The sequence below is a fragment of the Eschrichtius robustus genome, chromosome 5, assembly GCF_028021215.1.
Source record: "Eschrichtius robustus isolate mEscRob2 chromosome 5, mEscRob2.pri, whole genome shotgun sequence".
Taxonomy (NCBI): domain Eukaryota; kingdom Metazoa; phylum Chordata; class Mammalia; order Artiodactyla; family Eschrichtiidae; genus Eschrichtius; species Eschrichtius robustus.
The window spans coordinates 92,219,638-92,238,735 of record NC_090828.1 but is presented as its reverse complement, the minus strand read 5'-3'; the positions used below and the strand labels follow the sequence as shown (position 1 = coordinate 92,238,735).

Sequence of the window (19,098 nt, the reverse complement as noted above, 5' to 3'; positions counted from 1 at the left end):
AAAGTTCAAGTGTTTAGGGATGTGAAGGCATGAAACTCTCCTAACAGAAAGCCCGGAGGCAGATGACAATCTTCTGTCAAAGATTCAGCAGCTGTCGATTTCTGGAAGCGGTCTGTAACCTTGGAACTGGCCTGTTTATTCCTGCCTTTGCCGCCTTTGGCCCTGAAAGCAGCCACTTTCCCACTGGGAACTTACTGGCTGGCCCCTGCTGCCAAAACAGGAAGTGATTTGAATGTCGTCTGTTTTTAGGACTTTCTGAACTTCAAGAGTTTTAAAACAAGTTTCAGCAGTGGATTTACTGCTTTGCTTTCCTACTTCCTTTCTTCCAAAACGCCCGTGTCGGGGTTAAAGTCTCAGGGGCGAAGTCCTGTACAAATAGTCACTTAGTAACGAGCTTTGCAAACCCAGCCTCTCCAGCACGTTAAATTCCAAGTAGGGCTTTTTTGTGTTTTTTTTTTTTTTTTTTTTTTTTTTTGGATATAAACTGGTGCGGGTGAAGAGAGAAAGAAGGAACTGGGAAGAGAAGAGGGAAGTTAGACCTCCCTTCCCTCCTTGTCTTTCTCAGAAAACCAAACATGGCATCTTCCATGAAGAGCTTGGTTTCTGACCACAGCAGATATGTTGAATCTTTCCGGAGGTTTCTCGACAATTCCACGGAACATCAGTGCATGCAGCAATTCATGGACGAGAAGCTGCCGGGCATAATAGCAAGGTAACCAAAAAAAAAAAAAAAAAAAAAGGCCGTTTTTGTCCCAGGGATAAGCCTCGGTCTCGTTCTGTGCAGTGATAGATGGGTCAAGGCCATCCCGGGAGGCTGGGCGCGGGGATAAGAACGAGGTACTGACAGCCGCCCCGCTCGACCCTCCGCGCCGCCCTGGGCCCCTTCTCCTGCCGCGTTTCATTTAGACGCTCGCTTGAAACGTTCAAAGGCTCTGATGTGTGCTGGATTTCCAGCTGCTCGGAGATAAGCGTTAACCATCGGAAGGCACAAATCCACGTTCCTTTGGGAAAAGATAAGATCCCAATCTTTGAGCTCAGATTTTTCAGCCCTCCTCCAAATTTTACCTTCCGAAAAAAAAAAAAAAAAAAAAAATCCCCAACGGAGTCTAGTATTTTTGCATTAGAATCAAATAATTACCAAATACTATTTACCCCTGAGGATTGAGTGGGTGCCTCTCAATTCTCTTAATACCCATTTAAATTCATTTTCCTTATCCATTATTATAGTTACCACTCTCCAGAAAAAATAATAATAATAATAACTGTCTTTTACTTTCAACTTAATATTAGCAATGTGGCCCTAAAAAAGCATTTTCCCATTATCAGTGAAACTCACTAGTGCCTATCCTTCTCGCAGACTCCTTTTTGTTTTTTTTTTTTTGGTGATTAATGTGTTCAATTTGTGCCAGAGCTGATAAGTATTATGAGAGTAACAGATTTCACATGGCAATGATAATCAAATCACCTATCTGGGGGTGGATTGCTGGAACTTACTCTGCGCTTCAGGAAATAATGATGGAAAACTGGGAAAAATGGCTGGGGATCCAATTTGCAACTGGAAAGGAAAGTTTCCTATCAGCAAAGGAAACTGATATTTTTATCTTTTGCTGGATTTTTCTATTGTAGGCCTGTAATTCTTTCACCAGGATAGTTAACGCCACCTGACCACAGAAGGCATTGTTGGATGTATATGGAATTTTATTTCCCTTTCTATCTTCTATTTTTCATGGTTCAGTTTTTAAATGTTTTTTTTTAAATTAAATATCATATATTAATAAGTAATAAGTAATAGGATAACAATGCAAAAGTCAAAGCAGACAGCAAATACAATTTCTTATCTAGGAACTAATTATAGTTTACTTCTTTGAGTCTTTCTGTTCATTTCTAAAATTAAAGGTAATGAGTTAATTTCTGAATTCTTTCGCAATACTAAGCATCTGGGTTCATGTCTGTGGCTTATGCAGATCCTTGGTTTACTTCAGCCATCCGTTTGGTTTGAAGACATACTACAGATGCTTAGAGTAACAACAAAAATAGTGGTTCCTTGCCTTACCCACTTCCATTCCTGATTTGGGCTCTCCAGAGACAACCACTTTCAACACTCTGAAATCATTTAGTTGTTGCTTATGGAATTTTCTTTCCTAATTCTCAATAACATGCTATTCTCTTTCTTAATTTTGATGTATTAAAGTAGCTAAATAAACATGCACATCCCTCTCCCCATTATGTCAATACAACATATATATATATATATAGTGGGTATATATAATATATACGTGTATGTATATATATATATAAATATATACATATATATGTCTAAATTTTGGTTAATTTGTTTATATCATATCATTTTGCCTGTGTAAATATTTTTCATAATTGAACAATGCATTTATACTATCATTACTACTATCATTATATTTCCTTTCATGTACAGGCTTTTGTTTTTCCTAGAGTTAACTATTGTCTTGATTTTAGTTTATTTTCTAAGCTTCCTATGTACCTATCACTACTTATACCCCAAGCAGAAGTATTAATCTTCTCTCAATATATTCCAACAGATCAAGTAACCTGCTGATTTTTCCTCATGGGAACATCTTTTCTGGAGTTCTCTGTTCTTTTTTTCCAGTCTGGGCTGATTTGCTTTTGGCCTGCTATACAAGTATTGATGAGGAATTTATTTCATCTTCTAGAAATTCCCTTCTCTTTCCAGTACTGAATTCCCGGCTTCTGGATCTCATGCTGTTTTTTTCTTGGTTTCTTTAGTCTTTTTTTTTTTTTTTTTTTTTTTTTCTTCCCTGCTAATCCTTTAAGAACTTTCTAAGAAAGAGTGCATGGGAGGTAAATTTTTTGAGACTTTGTGTGTTTAAAAATGCTTTCACTCCTTGCTCATCTTTGTTAGATAGTTAGATAGTTTGGGTATAAAGCTCTACGATGAAAATGATTTTATAACAGAAATTTAAAGATATTTTTCCATGGTCTTGTACTTACTGTTGAGAAATCTAATGCCATTCAAATTCTTCATCTTTGGTTTGTGACCTTTTTGTTGTTTTTTGTTTTTTACGATCTTCTCTTATATCTAGTAGTCTGAAATTTTAAGATGATGAGTTATGGTGTGGGTCTTTCTCACCCATTTTTGTGAGTAGTCCCTGGGCCATTTCAATTAAGATTCAGATCCTTCAGTTTAGGGAAGCTTTGGTATGATTTAATCATTCCTGCCCTCTGTTTTTTGTTTTTTTTTTTCTTTCTTTCTGGAACTTCTATTCATCAAACAGAAGACTTTCTCAGTTGATTCTCTAATTTTCTTATATTTCCAGTTTTCACAATTTTATCTTTCAGCCCTCTATTGTTTGCTATTGTATTTTTGATTTCCAAGAATGTTCCTTTTTTATAGCATCCTGTTTATCTTTCATAGATATAATACCATCTTTTATCTATTATAAAATTTTCCTCTGCTCTCTGCATGTTTCTTCTGAATTCTCCTCTTCTGTTTCTTTTGGTCTCTCTCATGTTAGGGGAGCTCCCCAACTACTGATGAGTCTTGGTTGTCCATCCAATCAAATAATAAGGCACTAAAAATTAGTTCAGGTCCTCTTTGTGTATGTAAAGGAACAGTCTGTTGAGCAGTTGGCTCACTGTAGTAATTCGATGTAGATTTTGCACTTGATGGGAGATTCTCAGATGCCAATATAGATAAGTTTATTTAGTGAAATGGATTATTTTTTCACGGAGGAATTATTCAATCCCCTATCTGGAGGTGGTAAGCAAGGTGAGGATGGTTATAGCATACAGCTGTAAATAGTAAAGTTTGTTGTTGTCACATATAATGCATTTAGATCCTTGCCCGGAAAATAGCAAGTTTTCAATAATTCTTAGTTATCATCATAATATATGAAATGGGATGATAACAGTATCTAACTCATAGAGGAGTTGTAAGAATTCAAAGAGTTAATTCACTACAGATGACCAACAGGCACATAAAAAGATGCCCAACATTGCTAATTCTTAGAGAAATGCAAATCAAAACTACAATGAGGTACCACCTCACACTGGTCAGAATGACCATCATTAAAAAGTCTACAAATAACAAATGCTGGAGAAGGTGTGGAGAAAAGGGAATCCTCCTACACTGTTGGTGGGAATGTAAGTTGGTGCAGCCACTATGGAAAACAGTATGGAGGTTCCTCAGAACACTAAAAATAGAACTACCATATGATCCAGCAATCCCACTCCTGGGCATATATTCAGGCAAAACTATAATTCAAAAATATACATGCATCCCTATGTTCATAGCAGCACTATTCACAATAGCCAAGACACAGAAACAACCTAAATGTCCATCAACAAATGAATGGATAAAGAAGATGTAGTACATATGCACAATGGAATACTACTTAGCCATGCCATTTGTGGGACTTCCCTGGTGGCGCAGTGGTTAAGAATCTGCCTGCCAATGCAGGGGACATGGGTTTGATCCCTGGTCCAGAAGATCCCACATGCCGTGGAGCAACTACGCCTGTGCACCACAACTACTGAGCCTGTGCTCTAGAGCCCGCAAGCCACAACTGCTGAAGCCTGCACACTCTAGGGCCCACGTGCCGCAACTACTGAGCCCATGTGCTGCAGCTACTGAAGTCTGCGCTCCTAGAGCCCATGCTCAGCAACAAGAGAAGCCACTGCAGTGAGAAGCTGTGCACTGCAACAAAGAGTAATTAGAGAAAACCTGCACACAGCAACGGAGACCCAGTGCAGCCAAAAAAAAAAAAAAAAAAAAAAAAAGAAATAACGCCATTTGCAGCAACATGGATGCAACTAGAGATTATCAAACTAAGTGAAATAAATCAGAAAGAGAAAGACAAATGCCATATGATATCACTTATATGTGGAATCTACAATGTGACACAAATGAACCTACCTAGGAAACAGAAACAGAATCACGGACACAGAGAACAGACTGGTGGTTGCCAAGGAGGAGGGGGTTGGGGGAGGGATGGAGTGGGAGGTTGGGGTTAGCAGATGTGAGCTTTTTTTTTTTTTTTTTTAATAAATTTACTTATTTATCTATTTATTTATTTTTGGCTGCCGTGGGTCTTCGTTGCTGCGTGCGGGCTTTCTCTAGTTGAGGCGAGCAGGGGCTACCCTTCATTGCGGTGCACGGGCTTCTCATCGCGGTGGCCTCTCCCACTGTGGAGCACAGGCTCTAAGCACGCAGCCTCAGCAGTTGTGGCACGCGGGCTCAGTACTTGTGGCTCGTGGGCTCTAGAGCGCAGGCTCGGTAGTCGTGGCGCACAGGCCCAGCCGCTCCACGGCACGTGGGATCCTCCCGGACCAGGGATCAAACCTGTGTCCTCTGCATCGGCAGGCGGACCCTCAACCAATGCGCCACCAGGGAAGTCCCAGATGTGAGCTTTTATATACAGAGTGAATAAACAACAAGGTCCTACTGTATAGCACAGAGAACTATATTCAATATCCTACGATAAACCATAATGGAAAAGAATATTAAAAAAATGTATATATATATATGTATAATTGAGTCACTTTGCTGTACAGCAGTAATTAACACAACATTGTAAATCAACTATACTTCAATAAAAAAATTTTTTTAAGAAAGAGTTAAGTCATATAAGTCACTTAGCTGTGCCTGGAATAATAATAATAAGTTGAGTGCTTGTCACGTGCAGACACATTTCTAAAAGATTCACATCAGTTATATCATTTAATCCTCACAACTCCTCCATAAGGCAGATACTATAATTACAACCCTATAAGGTAGGTGGTATTATTATCCTATTTCTTAGAATCAATAATAAAGGCACAGAGAAGTTAAATAACTTGCTCAAGGTTACATATTAGTAAGCTAGGATTTCAACCTAGGTGCTCTGCTCCGTAACCTCACTATGCTAGCTAATGATAGAAGCATTTTTAAGAATTAACCAAGGGCTTCCCTGGTGGCGCAGTGGTTGAGAATCTGCCTGCCATTGCAGGGGACACGGGTTCGAGCCCTGGTCTGGGAAGATCCCACATGCCACGGAGCAACTAGGCCCGTGAGCCACAACTACTGAGGCTGCGCGACTGGAGCCTGTGCCCCGCAACGAGAGAGGCCGCGATAGTGAGAGGCCCGCGCACCGCGATGAAGAGTGGCCCCCGCTTGCCGCAACTAGAGAAAGCTCTCGCACAGAAACGAAGACCCAACACAGCCATAAATAAAATAAAAACCAAAAAAAAAACTAAATCTTTTAAAAAAAAAAAAAAAAAAAAAGAATTAACCGAGCGCACAGACAAGGATGGGTGTATTAGGACTCACTCATGATTATGAATTGGAAGATAATTAGAACTGAGGAAGGCAACTCATTCATAGGTGTCCTTGACTCTGTGTTTCCCAGTGTCCTTAAGAACTCTGCTTCAATCTGTCTTCTTCCTATTACTCTGGGCAGGCTCCTCACTTTAGCCAAAAACTAGGCTTGTTTACCATCCTGAAGCACAAACAAACAAGCACCATTCTTTCAGTTCATGTTTCCTCTCTAGCAGTCTCCCTTTTTCGTTCTCACTCTTTCATCCTTTTTCAAAAATCTCTAGATCTTCTTCTTCTTTATTGAGTTCACTTTTAATCCCACTGCCATCTGACTCCTGCCCTCAACCACCTTTTACAGCTGCTATTATCAAAGATACTCATATTGCCAAATTCAATGGAGAGTTGTCCTTTTTTTATGTTTTAGTAATACAGTCAGACACGTACAATGGCCTTTTCCTTCTCTAATTCTCTTAGCATCTCTCTGAGCTTTACTGCTTTCCTCTCTGTCTTCTTTGTGTGTTCCCCATTATCCCATGACTTTTCAAAGTTGGTATCGTGTCATAATCCCACTGCTCTTCTCTTTGCAATACCCTTGGGTGATAGAATCTATTCTCCTAGTTTCGACCATTACTATATGATAATTCTCCAGAACACATCATCAATCCTGATCTCTCTCCTACCCAGCTTCAATCTTGCATATCCAAATGTCTGTTGAATTCAGATTTATCAAAAACCAAAAAAAAAAACAAAAAACAAAAAACTGACAAAACATAAACTTGCCATAAAATCACATTGTCCAGCTTCCTTTTCGATACCACGCTTCACCCAGTCATCCAAATTCACAACGTGGCAGTCATCGTGCACCTCGTCCTTTTTCTGACCCCTTATTTTTTTTTTTTTTACATCAGTTTAAAGAAAGTCCTACTGTTGCATCCCAGCCCATCAATTCCACTCTATTTCTGTATAGAGCCATAATACTGGGCTTTATTGTCTCACATTTCAACTTGAGAGCAAAGTGGTCTTTTCATTTTTATGTATCAGTCCTTAGGATAGGCACATAATAAATGTTTAATAAACATTTGTTTATTGAAAGGAAGTTAGCAAGAAGAAGGAAAGAAGGCAAATATCAGAGATAGTATGAATCACCTTAGCTTTCCTCCCATCTACAATGAATGGCTTATTATATTACCAGACTCAAAGGCCCACATTTTCTGTTTTTGTTCTCCAAACAATCTTCAAACAAATGCTATTTCCTACCTCTGAGATGTTTATAGTGCTGTTTCTAAAAGTCTCCCAGTTCAAGATTGGTAATAAATGGAACCTTTACTTCTAAAGATTTCTGAAGACAGCAATATAACCACTGAAACGATTGAGGCCTTTCTTGTTGGCCTAGTTTTTGTTCACTGTAATTTTAGTCTGTTCTCTTCAACTAGACTTGATAATCAGATTTTACAAACCACCTGGCACATTTTTCTTAAACTACATAATTTTTTTTTTTTTTTCAGGATTGGAGACACAAAATCTGAAATTAAGATTCTAAGCATTGGTGGAGGTGCGGGTATGAATAACACATTTTAAAATTTGTATTTCACTCCAAACATCATGTTGTCTGACAGCAATATTGTTCATTCTTTAGGAAAGCCATTTTCCTTTGCTTTTGGCAGAGTTTAGTTTACTAAAACTAGTAAGAGACATACCACTTCAACTAAGATTAATGTCCACATAGATTTATAGGGTTTAGGACATTGGCCTTCATTATTATCTGTGATACGGATACGTGTGGCTTTCTCATTTTTTTTTCTTAATATAAATGGAAAAAATATAGGATAACTTTAAGGATAACTTTGATCCAAAATGATTTAACTGTTCACAGAAAAGGGAAATTTCATAAGACATTCCTTAAGCTTGTGCCACTTAAAGCAAGGTCCATAGACCGGTTAATGGTTCACAAACTATTGCTGATGCATGAGAAGATAAGTGTGCACTGGAATGTAAATCAATGCACAGCTCCTTTCATTGAGAAAGCATTGCTATGGGGAAAAATATGCTTAATGACATAGTTAATTTACACTCTTGTAACCCCACTCTTTTTGAGTTGCACTGGCCTAAACCATTCCCTTCCTCTGGCTCAGTTCTAAAGCTGCCCTCTAAGAATTCAGCACACTCCCCAACTCCCTTTCGTAAGCGGTTCATGTTCTCATTACTTACAGCCAGTGCTTTTATCCTAGGAGAAATGGGAAGTCTGGAAAGACAGGTTAATGTGGGTGTAGTTTCTGACTCTGTCACTAATGAACTGTGTGAACTTGGCTGAAACATAAGCTTCAGTTTGCTCATCAGTAAAATGGGAGCAATGAATTATGTCTCATAGGGTTGTAGTGAGATTTATATAGATTAGTTTATAAAGTGCTTCTATAAGGTGGAGGTAGGTCCTTTCTGCAAAAATAAAACAAGAAAATTCATCTCCAGACTTTGCCTCATATCAAACTCCTGAGTAGTGTTTGCTTTACTTTTAAGTTGCTAGTCATCTGGAGGTCCGAGTTAACATAATAATAATATATATATTATATATACACTATATAATATATATGATATGTTAATACTATAATGATATAATATAGTCATATATTTATATTATATAATATATCCATATATAATAATATATAGTCATATATAATATTTAAACATATTATTCATATGTTTATATCCTTATTATTGTTTTCATTTGAAGTAACCACGGAGTGATGGTTAGTATAGGTTACAACTTGGTAACAAGTGGACACTACATTACCACTTGTCACATAGTGCCAAATGGTAATCTCTTCTGTCTTCTAAGTGTAAGTGTTCTAATCCTACATGAATGAGTTGAATTGTGCCCATCTTAACACAAAGATAACCAAGAACCCTCTAATGGAATAGGATAGCTAGTTTTTCATGTCATCATTTGCTCATTTTTCATAAAATACACTGTAATATAATGTAATAAGGACTGACTCTTAAAATAATTTTACATTATTATCTTTCACCAAGAAAACAGAAACCATCAAGGACAGGTAATGAAAGATACTGTCATGAATGATCTAATACAGTGTGTTTAAGCTAAAATACTCTATTATTGCTTGTGATATTTTATGTCCTAAGGTTTATAAGAGTGATGAATTGCCCAAAGAGTGTCCTATTAATTCATTTCACCAAGACAGTCATTTCCAGTGTGTTTTGCAAATGAATTTCAGGCAACCACAGGCAATGAGACTATCATTTGATAGCGTCACTTGTGCTTGGACAAGAAAAGAAGCCCTACAAGGAAAAGTAATTAAAAACAATCTCTACCGTGGCCAAGTTAATTGACCTTTTAATATAAAGTTAATTGAATTTCTAATGTAAATTTATCAAGATGCTTATAAGCTATCTAGAGAAAGGAACATTTGCCCCACACAGTGATTCCTTACATAAAAGTGCACAGAGGGGCTAATATAGAGAACTTTTCCAAACACAGGGAGCAGCATTTGGTGTTCTTCTGACTGAGCCCTAACATTGTATTAATAACAAGCTCTGCCTTGGGGAGAATATGGGTGCCCTTTAAGCTCATTCTTCATAAGAAACTGATCAGAAACATAAGAATTGCAAGAGAAATTCAAGCTGTAAATACTTAAGTCTTCACTGCTCAAGTAAGTTACATGAAATCAAAAGCAAGGCACTTAAAACCCCTAGGTCTAGAGGTCCTTGGCATGAAAGAGTAGTGTTTTGGGGGAAAGGACACCTCACTCAGTCTGAGTGCTTATATACCAACTGGGAGATGCTTATCTAATAATCTGTCATTGCCTAACTGCAAGGACTGCACGCACAGAAGAAAAATATATTATTATATAGTGAGGAACTTCCTGTACTTGCCTTAGAGAAATGGGTTCGCCGCAGGTTTCACAATCTACAGTGTGCCTGAGACTTTTGCATTATCCTGTGGCTTAGGTATCCTTCCAAATCAGTGTCTGAACTCCAGTCCCTGGCAAATGAGGCCATTGGCCCCATCTGACACCTTGTGCTCTGCTCCCATAATGCATCTTACAGGGTTCTACTCTGGTCTTAGCTTATGGGCCTCTCTGGTTTCACTTCCTAGATGTTTTCTTTTGGATGTCCATATACCTACAGATCCTATTCTGCATATCTTTGGTGCAAATACTATCTTTGTATTTGTAATGGTGATACCATTCTCACCATCATGATGAGAAAACACACCAAAAGCAAACAAACTGAAAACTTCCCTAAATCAAATTGCTGCATTTATATCACTTAATGTTCATATTCTTTGGGGGCCTCTTTGATTTTCTTCTCAGAAGCATGAGCAGGGGCTGCTATGTACCCTATCTGTCTTCTGTCTCTTCTATAGAGGTTGGTATTTGGGTGGAGAGGGATTTCATAATTTAAGAGAGAATGTAAGGTTTTAGAAAAAGGTGTTTGGCAATTCAGTTCAGAAGCCAAGCAATTATTAGGGCTCTGAGCAGTTCAAAAGAAAGGAAATTGATGGAAAACTTTTCCATGTCTTCTGTAAGTGATCTACTACATCAGTGAAATACAATTGATAAGCAGCATTGTTATTCATAGATTATATATTTAATGTTAGGAGAATGTTTGAAATAAATATTATGTGTATCCACAAAAGAAAGAGAGGAAATCAGGAGAAAAACAAATCATGTACAGAAATGTAGACCATATAGTTTTTACAAAGGCCAAATAGAGAAGTGTAAAGCTGTATGTGTATGTGCATAAGTTTGTATGCTTTCATGAAACAAAGTGAGCAACGGGAATGCTTTATTCGAGGTCTCAGAGTATTCATATCATGCTTATTTCAACAATTTTTTTTTTTTTTTTTTTTTTGGCTGTGCGGCTTGCGGAATCTTAGTTCCCTGACCAGGGATGGAACCCAGGCCCTCGGCAGTAAAAGCACCGGACCGCTGGGGAATTCCCAATTGTTTTTAGCTATTGAGAGCAACTGCATTGTATTCTAAGTCTCAGAGAACATGCTTTTTTGGTCCATCTTCAACACTGATGCTTCCTAAAATTAAACCACCCAGTGGAGCTTCTTAATGAGTGTTGTCTTTATGTTTGATGGTACATGAAGAAAAAGAAACCCATACTCTCTTTGGTAAGGGAGAATGCTGTTAATTTACAGTGCACATTTATACATGGAAAAAGGTTCCAGAAGGCAGTAATGGGCAGTGTTTTCTCCTTGCTCTGGGCTTTGCTTCAAGGAGAATCATTTTATCTGCTGTGTTGTTCAGTTCTTATGTTCAAATGCCAGAAAATTTTATAAGGTTTCGACAGGACTCAAATAATCTCATTTTATCCAGCTCTCTACTTTCATTTTTATTAACCTATTATGTACCAACTCAGGTGTCATAACTTATATAATAGTGTATATATTTATAGATAAAGTTTTAATCCACTGAAGCAATTCACATATGAAACACAGGTGGTATAAACCCTTTTATAACATTTTTTGGAAAATAATTATGCTGACATATGTTGAGTTAGGTTGTTTTCTTATTCTGTAACATATAGACACCAACATTACTACAGAGATTAAAAAATAGAAGAGAATTTAGAGACCATCAATACCCTCATTCTACAAACAAAAAGCCTGAGAACCATCAGGCAGAATAAAACCCAGGTCTCTTGATTGTAGTCCAGTCCAACAAACTGTACTAAACAGATAGAAAAGTTAATTATCGACTTGGCAAAAGAGAGATTCGGTATTTAGTAATGACCAGCTATTTGAAAATCTAATTTTATCAGATTATGAATCTTGTTTCCTTTCATAAATGACATGTTAAGGTGACCCTGAAGTTTAAGCTAGGTGGATAGAAGTAGAAACATGTAATTAAGGCAAGAACTGGAAGAGCCAGTGTATCCAGTTTAGAAGCAGGAGCTGGTAGGAAGCAGAGGTTAATGTTTCCAATGGTCTAGAGTAAGCCAAGAGTCTATATCAGCAACTAAGGAATGACTGGGGAAATACTGGGAATTGGGGGATTTTTTTTTTGCCTAGAAAAAAAGAATTTGAATGTGCTTATTGCCATCTGCAGATATTTCCTATTGAGCAAACCACAGAATATTTGCCCCTAAAGGGCCAGTGGTTAAAAGAGAGAGATTTCTTTGTTCGGTATTAGAATTTACTGATGATCAAACCTGTTCAGAGATGAAAGCACACATCTTGGGATATAAAGAGCCGTCACTCTAGGAGTACTAGCTTAGGCTGGAAAAACACTTTGCACGTATGCTATGGAAAGGACCCAGGCAATGATTTCTTGGGTGTTTGGGCCATTAAAGGTGCTTTCAGTCCAGAAAATCTATGCTCTTACAAGTAACCTTCTAGAAAGAGGTAGGCATTTCTTCAGAGTGGTGTGGCTAACACCACGTTTGGTTATATTGAAGAAGCAGAGTTTAAACAGGACTTGTAGACATGCAGACGATTTTTGTCTGGATCCTAATTGCTTTATAACTTGACATGAGTAAGAACTGTTCAACTTATGTGCAGCATGCTAGCACTTACTCCATAACCGGAAGGATATGGACCCTAGCCAATTATTAACCTGTAGGATTTAGGACTGTCTACTTCAGATACTTTGGGATACTTCAGATATAAAGGATTGTTAAAGGCATTCATAACTATGTTATTTTGAAAAAAACTATTCTCCATATATAAATTTACCAAAATAGTTTACCTCGTTGTATTGTATTTAAAACTTTCAGTGAACATGAAAGTACTGTTAAAGACAGATACAGTACAGAATGGAGAGACGTGAACATAATGCTACAATACTGGAGCCACTGTCATTAAAACCAAAATAAACAAGATTGTTTTGGCTAATTCAATAAGGCCTGAAACAGGAAAATGGGGATAAAGAGCAGAGTGAAGACAAAGCTATCATTATCTGCAGATTAAATGACTGTATACTTAGAAAGCAAATAAACTCAGTTGTATAGCCTTAAAATTAATAAGAATGCAGTAATGGCCTGATAAAGGTAAAATAGGACGAAAGCAATATGGTAGATCCACATTTCTTTTTTGGTCAACATCTGAGTGTTTTTCATTTACAGTTTTGATTATTTTACAATGTACTAGAAAGTCTGTGGCATGTGGTTATGTGTAATTTTGCTGAAGGACAAGTTTGTATCTTCCCAGTTCTTGTGCCAGTTTGGGACACAGTCTCTTAGTCGGTGAATATGCTTCTACTTGACATATGCTATTGAATACAACTTTGCAATTTAATACACACAGTCACGTAACCCTGGTGTAGGGTGTCTGCTGCCATCTTCATTTTATACATGGTGAACCTAATCATATATGCCACAAGGGGATTGGGGGTCCTAGAGATTGGGGTCAATGCCCAGGGCCTTCTGAGGCTTTGTCTCTATTAACAATAACAAACTGATAGAAATGGTAAAAAAAAAATACTGGATTGCTGAGCTACTAATATATTCAGTACAAAATATAAGAAACCTATTTGAAGAAAAGTTCAAATTTTTACTGAGAACAATTTGAGAAGATTTAAAAAGCAAATATGCAATAGTGATGAGGTAACAGTGACATGAAAGCTTTCATGTACAAAAGGTAAGAGTTTGAAATGAAATGAAGTTTTCCTGAAAGTAGCGTGGCATTATATATCAAGAACGGTTCTGATATTCATCTGTCGCACAAGGCCCTTGTGATGCTGGTTGTTAAAATACTGACATACTTGGTAAATAGCCAATCCCTGATGTCCCAACACAGCCCCTGCTGCTGCTTCAGCCTCTCCTCATAGATTCTGTATATCCTCCCCACCCACCCTGTACCTCAGCCCCCCACCTCCAAGGGTTCCAACAATTGGACTGGTCTTGCCTGCCCAGAGGGCCTCTAAGAATGTTCTTTAGTTCTTTAGCCTGCATCCTTTCTCAGCAGCTAGCGTCTGACACCTGTTTTTTTGTTTGTTTTGTTTTGTTTTAGCATCACCAAAGATCAAGGATCTCATTCTAATCATTAATTCTGGTTCTTGGAATTAATCTGCAAAAAGATTTTTGCACAAAAATTCAGTTCATTGTCAGATGCCTCAGAATAGCAAAAAAACTTAAAACTAAGTATAACTATACATATAAAACTATATATAAAAATGTATTTCTATGTATAAATACATATTCATATATATTTCCACATATAAATGCACATATTTATATATTTTTTTAGATATATACTTTTATTTATATTATATATAAGAGGTTAATAATGAAATTGATTATTCCACATATCCGTTTTTGAGAATACGAATAGCACTTTCAAATAAATTTTGATATACTCATGGTTTAACTCTCAAGTGGGAAAGTCAAAATAATTCATATACATAATAATCTCTCCTGGGTAAACTAGAGAAAATTATTTGCTCAAAGGGGAAAAAAACAACTTAGGAGAAAATAAGCCAAAACATTATACCTTTGCTTTCTCCAGTAGTGAGATATTTATTTTATTTTTACTTTACACTTCTATGTCTTGAGTTTTCTATAGTATTAATTTTACAGCCAGGGACAGGAAAAATAAACCCAATTTAAATTATAATTTTATAGTTGATGAGAGATGATGGTAAAGAATAGACGCACTGACTTCTGACAGTTCCTTCAGCTGTTTGGCTGACGCCCAAAGCACTGTTCTGACACACGTTTTCATGACAATTTTCCTTTGGCTATTTCTGATTCACCAGTAGTAGTATTGCACCCATATGAATACTTTAAGAATAATCTCGCTTGTGTTGTAGCTTAGCAGAGCTTTTCTTCAGAGTCCATCTGTTCTCCCATGGCTGCTGCGAGGACATGGTGGCCATGGTGATGAGAGTGAGGGTGATGTGGATCAAGAGGATGGTGGTTGTCGGCTCTCTGGTCCTTCAGGTCCTTGATGTTTTCTGTTGATTATTTCTTGCTTTTTTTTCTACAAGGGCAACAGGCTCTCAGACTCTGCTCACACTAGGGCTGATAATTTTCCTCGGCAACATTTGTGTTTTAACCACTATTAATGTGGCGGGCCAATGGTGTAAGGGTCAGATGAGAGATCGTGAAGGTTAAGAGTGCGTAAGAACACGCGTGCACGCTGATATTGATGAAATCACACCAACTACATGGTTATCTTGGACTACCTTTGCCAGCTCAAGTAGTTTCATCTTATAAATCCTGTCTTTGGGCATGAAGAAGGTAGAAGAAAGTTGGTACTTTATTAAGGGTAATTCAATATGACTTATAAACATCATAATATGGTAGGTATAGAATTTACCTCTCTATGTATGTGCTGAAGTAGCAAATATCTTTATGTTTAAAATGTATAAATTGAAAGGTAAGGCAAAACGCAGTCTTTTTTGAGTTGTTTATCAAATATCTCTACACTTCAGTGTTCAGCACCCTTTGGGACATTTTCTCTATGTTTGTGTTTCATAGAACATTTTGGTAGCGTGGCTTTTCTTCTGAAGTTGCAAAGCAATCAGGCAGTATTGTTCCTGGGCCAACAGCCAGGAGACACACGAGAGTAAATGGCAATGCCCTTTTGGCTCAGAATTTATATTTATAATCCCCTTCCTGTGACTCTCCAGCTATTTTAATATTCTACTCTTGTCTTTCCATACTGACAGAACTGCCTCCATACTGAGGCTCCCAGGGGGGAATAGAGAGAGAGAGAGAGAGAGAGAGAGAGAGAGAGAGAGAGATTGAGAGAGAGAGAGAGATTGAGAGAGAAAGGAAAGAGAAAGGATCTCGTCAAGAATCTTTTATCTTTTACACTACAGCTCAGAATCAGATTGTTCTTGTTCTGGTTGCAAACCCATAGCTGAAATTATTTTTCATCACTAAGCAGAGAGTTATCTGGGCAATTTTTCTCCCTAGAAACAATTTTTTTGTGCCTGATATTCTAGTAGAGGGAAAAAGGAAGATCGTAATCTTAATGCAACTGTAATAGAATAAAATTTTTCCTGCTGATAATCTGAAGAATTCACATATATTTTGATATTAGAAATGAAGCAAGAGTAGACGGAAATCAAATGGCTGGAGATAACTTGACCAGTCTTTAATCCTCCATTTTCTTGGCCTGGAGGATGTTCTTATTTGGGGCAGCCCCAGGGTTCTCAAGCTGGGCTTTGTGTTTCATTGAATGTAGCTCAGTCAGAAAGACAAGCCATCACGAATACATGATGAGTGCTCTTTCACAGTGTCATTTTATTATGGAGCTGCCCATTTAGAAAGGCAAATCTTCATTTCCTTCTTTCCCAGTCTCCTTCAGCCTTCTCTTAAATGTCACCTTTTCCTGGAGGCTTACATGACAACCCAACTGAAAATCACAGAGCTTCCCCTCATGGCTTCCCCTAGCTATTTTTTGCCTTGGTTTTCTCCATGGGACTTATCATCATCCATAACGGTTGGATGTTTTTGTCTATTTTATTCATTGCTGTATCTCCAGTGATTAGAACCTAGCATTTAGTAGGTGCTTAAAAATATTTGTTGACTTAATGTATAATAACTTCAATTTATGGAATTATTACTATATATCATGAACTGTGGTAAATTATCTCCATATAATGCCTTTAACATTCAGCGTGACCCTGAAGAGTAGACCATATTATCCCTAACTTACAGATATGCGATTTAAAGGGCAGAGATATTAACAAATTTGCATATTTCTAGTGAATACAAAATTTGAGTTCAATTTTCTCTATAGCCTCTAACTTTTCCTTTTCATATATATTTTTTTTCCTTTTCAATCAAATGACCTCGGGTTTTAAGCAAAAAGGCAACATTCCTCTGCTATCTCATGAAATATATCCTTGAAGTTCAGGGAGTGGAGAAAAGTTGTCTGGAAGAGAATATCCCCACCTTTTCCCTGTTTTTGAACTTTTTAAGTTCCACTGTCAGAGGTTTCAATTATATGTCGCTCTTCAAATATAGGTATGATGCATTTAAAATATGGCCCATATGAAAGCAAGATATTATAACCACAAAAATATCTGACTGTGAAATTAAGTAAAACACTCAACTTAGGTCAGAAAGGAGACATGGGAAGTCATTCTATAGTTGTAGCTGATTTGAGGGATGGAGTAGTACAAAGGAAAGAGATTTGCAAGGAAGGAGATTTTAAAAATTTAGTTTTCATTTAACTTCCCAAATCAAAAAGTCAGGATAGAAAATAACACAGGAGTGAACAGAACAGAAAAAAAAAAAAAAAAAAAAAACACCCACAACCCAGCCTAATAGAAAAAAAACACAAAAAAACAACCCACAACCCAGACTAATAAGAAAATAATTTTTGATTCATGCTGACACATGTTTGGATTTTCCTAACTTTGCTCAAGCTCCACATATTGATCAACTGAGAAAATCAGTTACATCATCATAAAATGCCCAGACTCCAAAATCATTAATTTGCTTTGCTAGTCACAAAAGGGGGTGCAGGAAGGAAGGAAAGAAAAGAAAAAAAAAAGAAGGATGGTATATATTGGAAAGAGTTTGCTTAATCCCTATAATTTTTCCATTTGTCACAGGAAACTTTGCAGATTTTGTTCCAAAGCTTTAGGGGGAAACATGTAATAATAAGGCTTTATAGTTAACTCAGACAACTGCTGGCCTAAAGGCTTAGGATGTCATCAGTAAGTAGTCTACAATTGCCAGAATTATGATCAAGCAATGCCTAGTGAGAGATCATATATGAAAGGAGACTGACTATAAAATGAATAAGTACTGCCTTATTCCTCTTAAATGTTGTTTTCTGGACCTGAAAGTTAAGATTTCCAGAAGGCTCTGCGATGCACAATAAAAGCAGCAGACTGCTGGCTTCCACGTTTCTTTTGTTTACCCCTGAATTTGTGGAGAATTTCTGAATTATTTGACTGATTCATTTCTAGTTTACTTTCCCCCATTCTTTTGGCATATTAGTCTGGCTTGGGTGCTCTTTAAAAGCCTTTATAGGGCACTTAATGTCTGATACTGGAACACATTCATAATGTTATGGCTCCTATTCAGAAGGATGCAGCCGAGAAAGAACAAATGATCTTCTTTCTTTCTTTTTTTTTTTTCATTGTTTGAATCTCTTTACTGCTGGCTCATGGTACTATAGGGTCTGATAACCCCTTTACTGCTGGCTCATGGTACTATAGGGTCTGATAACCCCTCACATGCTTTTCAGTGATTAATGATCAACCTGCTCAGTTGCTTAATCTAGCATTTTAGAGTCCTTGATACTTTTTAACAAACTCATTGGAATCAAGCCTTTGCTAGTGAATAAAATAAGTGAATTAAAGCACTAATTCAGGATCAGGGAACACAAGGTTTTATCTGTGTTGCCAACTCCAGTCAAATAACTGGCAGCTTCTGTCTGATGGGTTCTGATGCTACTGCTAGGCTCTGTGAGAAAGACTCCCAAGGTAGTTAGTGATGTGTGGAAGAGTTCATGCCTAAGAGTCAGTCAGATGAAGTGAGGCAGTGAGGGGAGAGTCTTCCTGGCAGAGGAGAGAGCGCAGGCAAAATGTATGGAAGAGTCATGATGTTGATGGGGGGGCGAGGGGGAGAGTGCAGCGTAGAAATACAAGAAATTCAGGGTTCCTAGAGACAAGAGTTTCAAAATATGAGGTTGTGAGAGATGAGAATAAGAAAGCAGGCAAGGTGGTCTGTGCTCAGTTAAGGAGTTTGGACTTAATCCAGTTGATTAGTCATTAGAAGGTTTTAACCTCAGAAATATTGGGCTTGCTTATTAGCTCAGGGTTTTAAATGGTTGTTGTAGTGATGGCTTTGAGGGAGACCAAGTTCAGCAGACACAG

General features: G+C 37.5%; 1 protein-coding gene across 2 annotated transcripts in view; it reads left to right on the top strand.

The window, feature by feature from the left end:
- Positions 1-264: 264 nt before the first annotated feature.
- Positions 265-19,098, top strand: part of HNMT (histamine N-methyltransferase) — a 36,683-nt gene continuing 17,849 nt past the window's right edge. Inside the window, exons 1-2 of one of the 2 annotated variants that reach the window (XM_068543997.1) lie at positions 265-712; positions 7,798-7,844. In XM_068543997.1, coding sequence (XP_068400098.1) covers positions 576-712; positions 7,798-7,844 — 184 coding nt within the window. In that variant the 5' untranslated portion in view covers positions 265-575. Of the gene's footprint in view, positions 713-7,797; positions 7,851-19,098 lie in introns of both variants that reach the window. The other variant, XM_068543996.1, reaches the window with a different exon arrangement.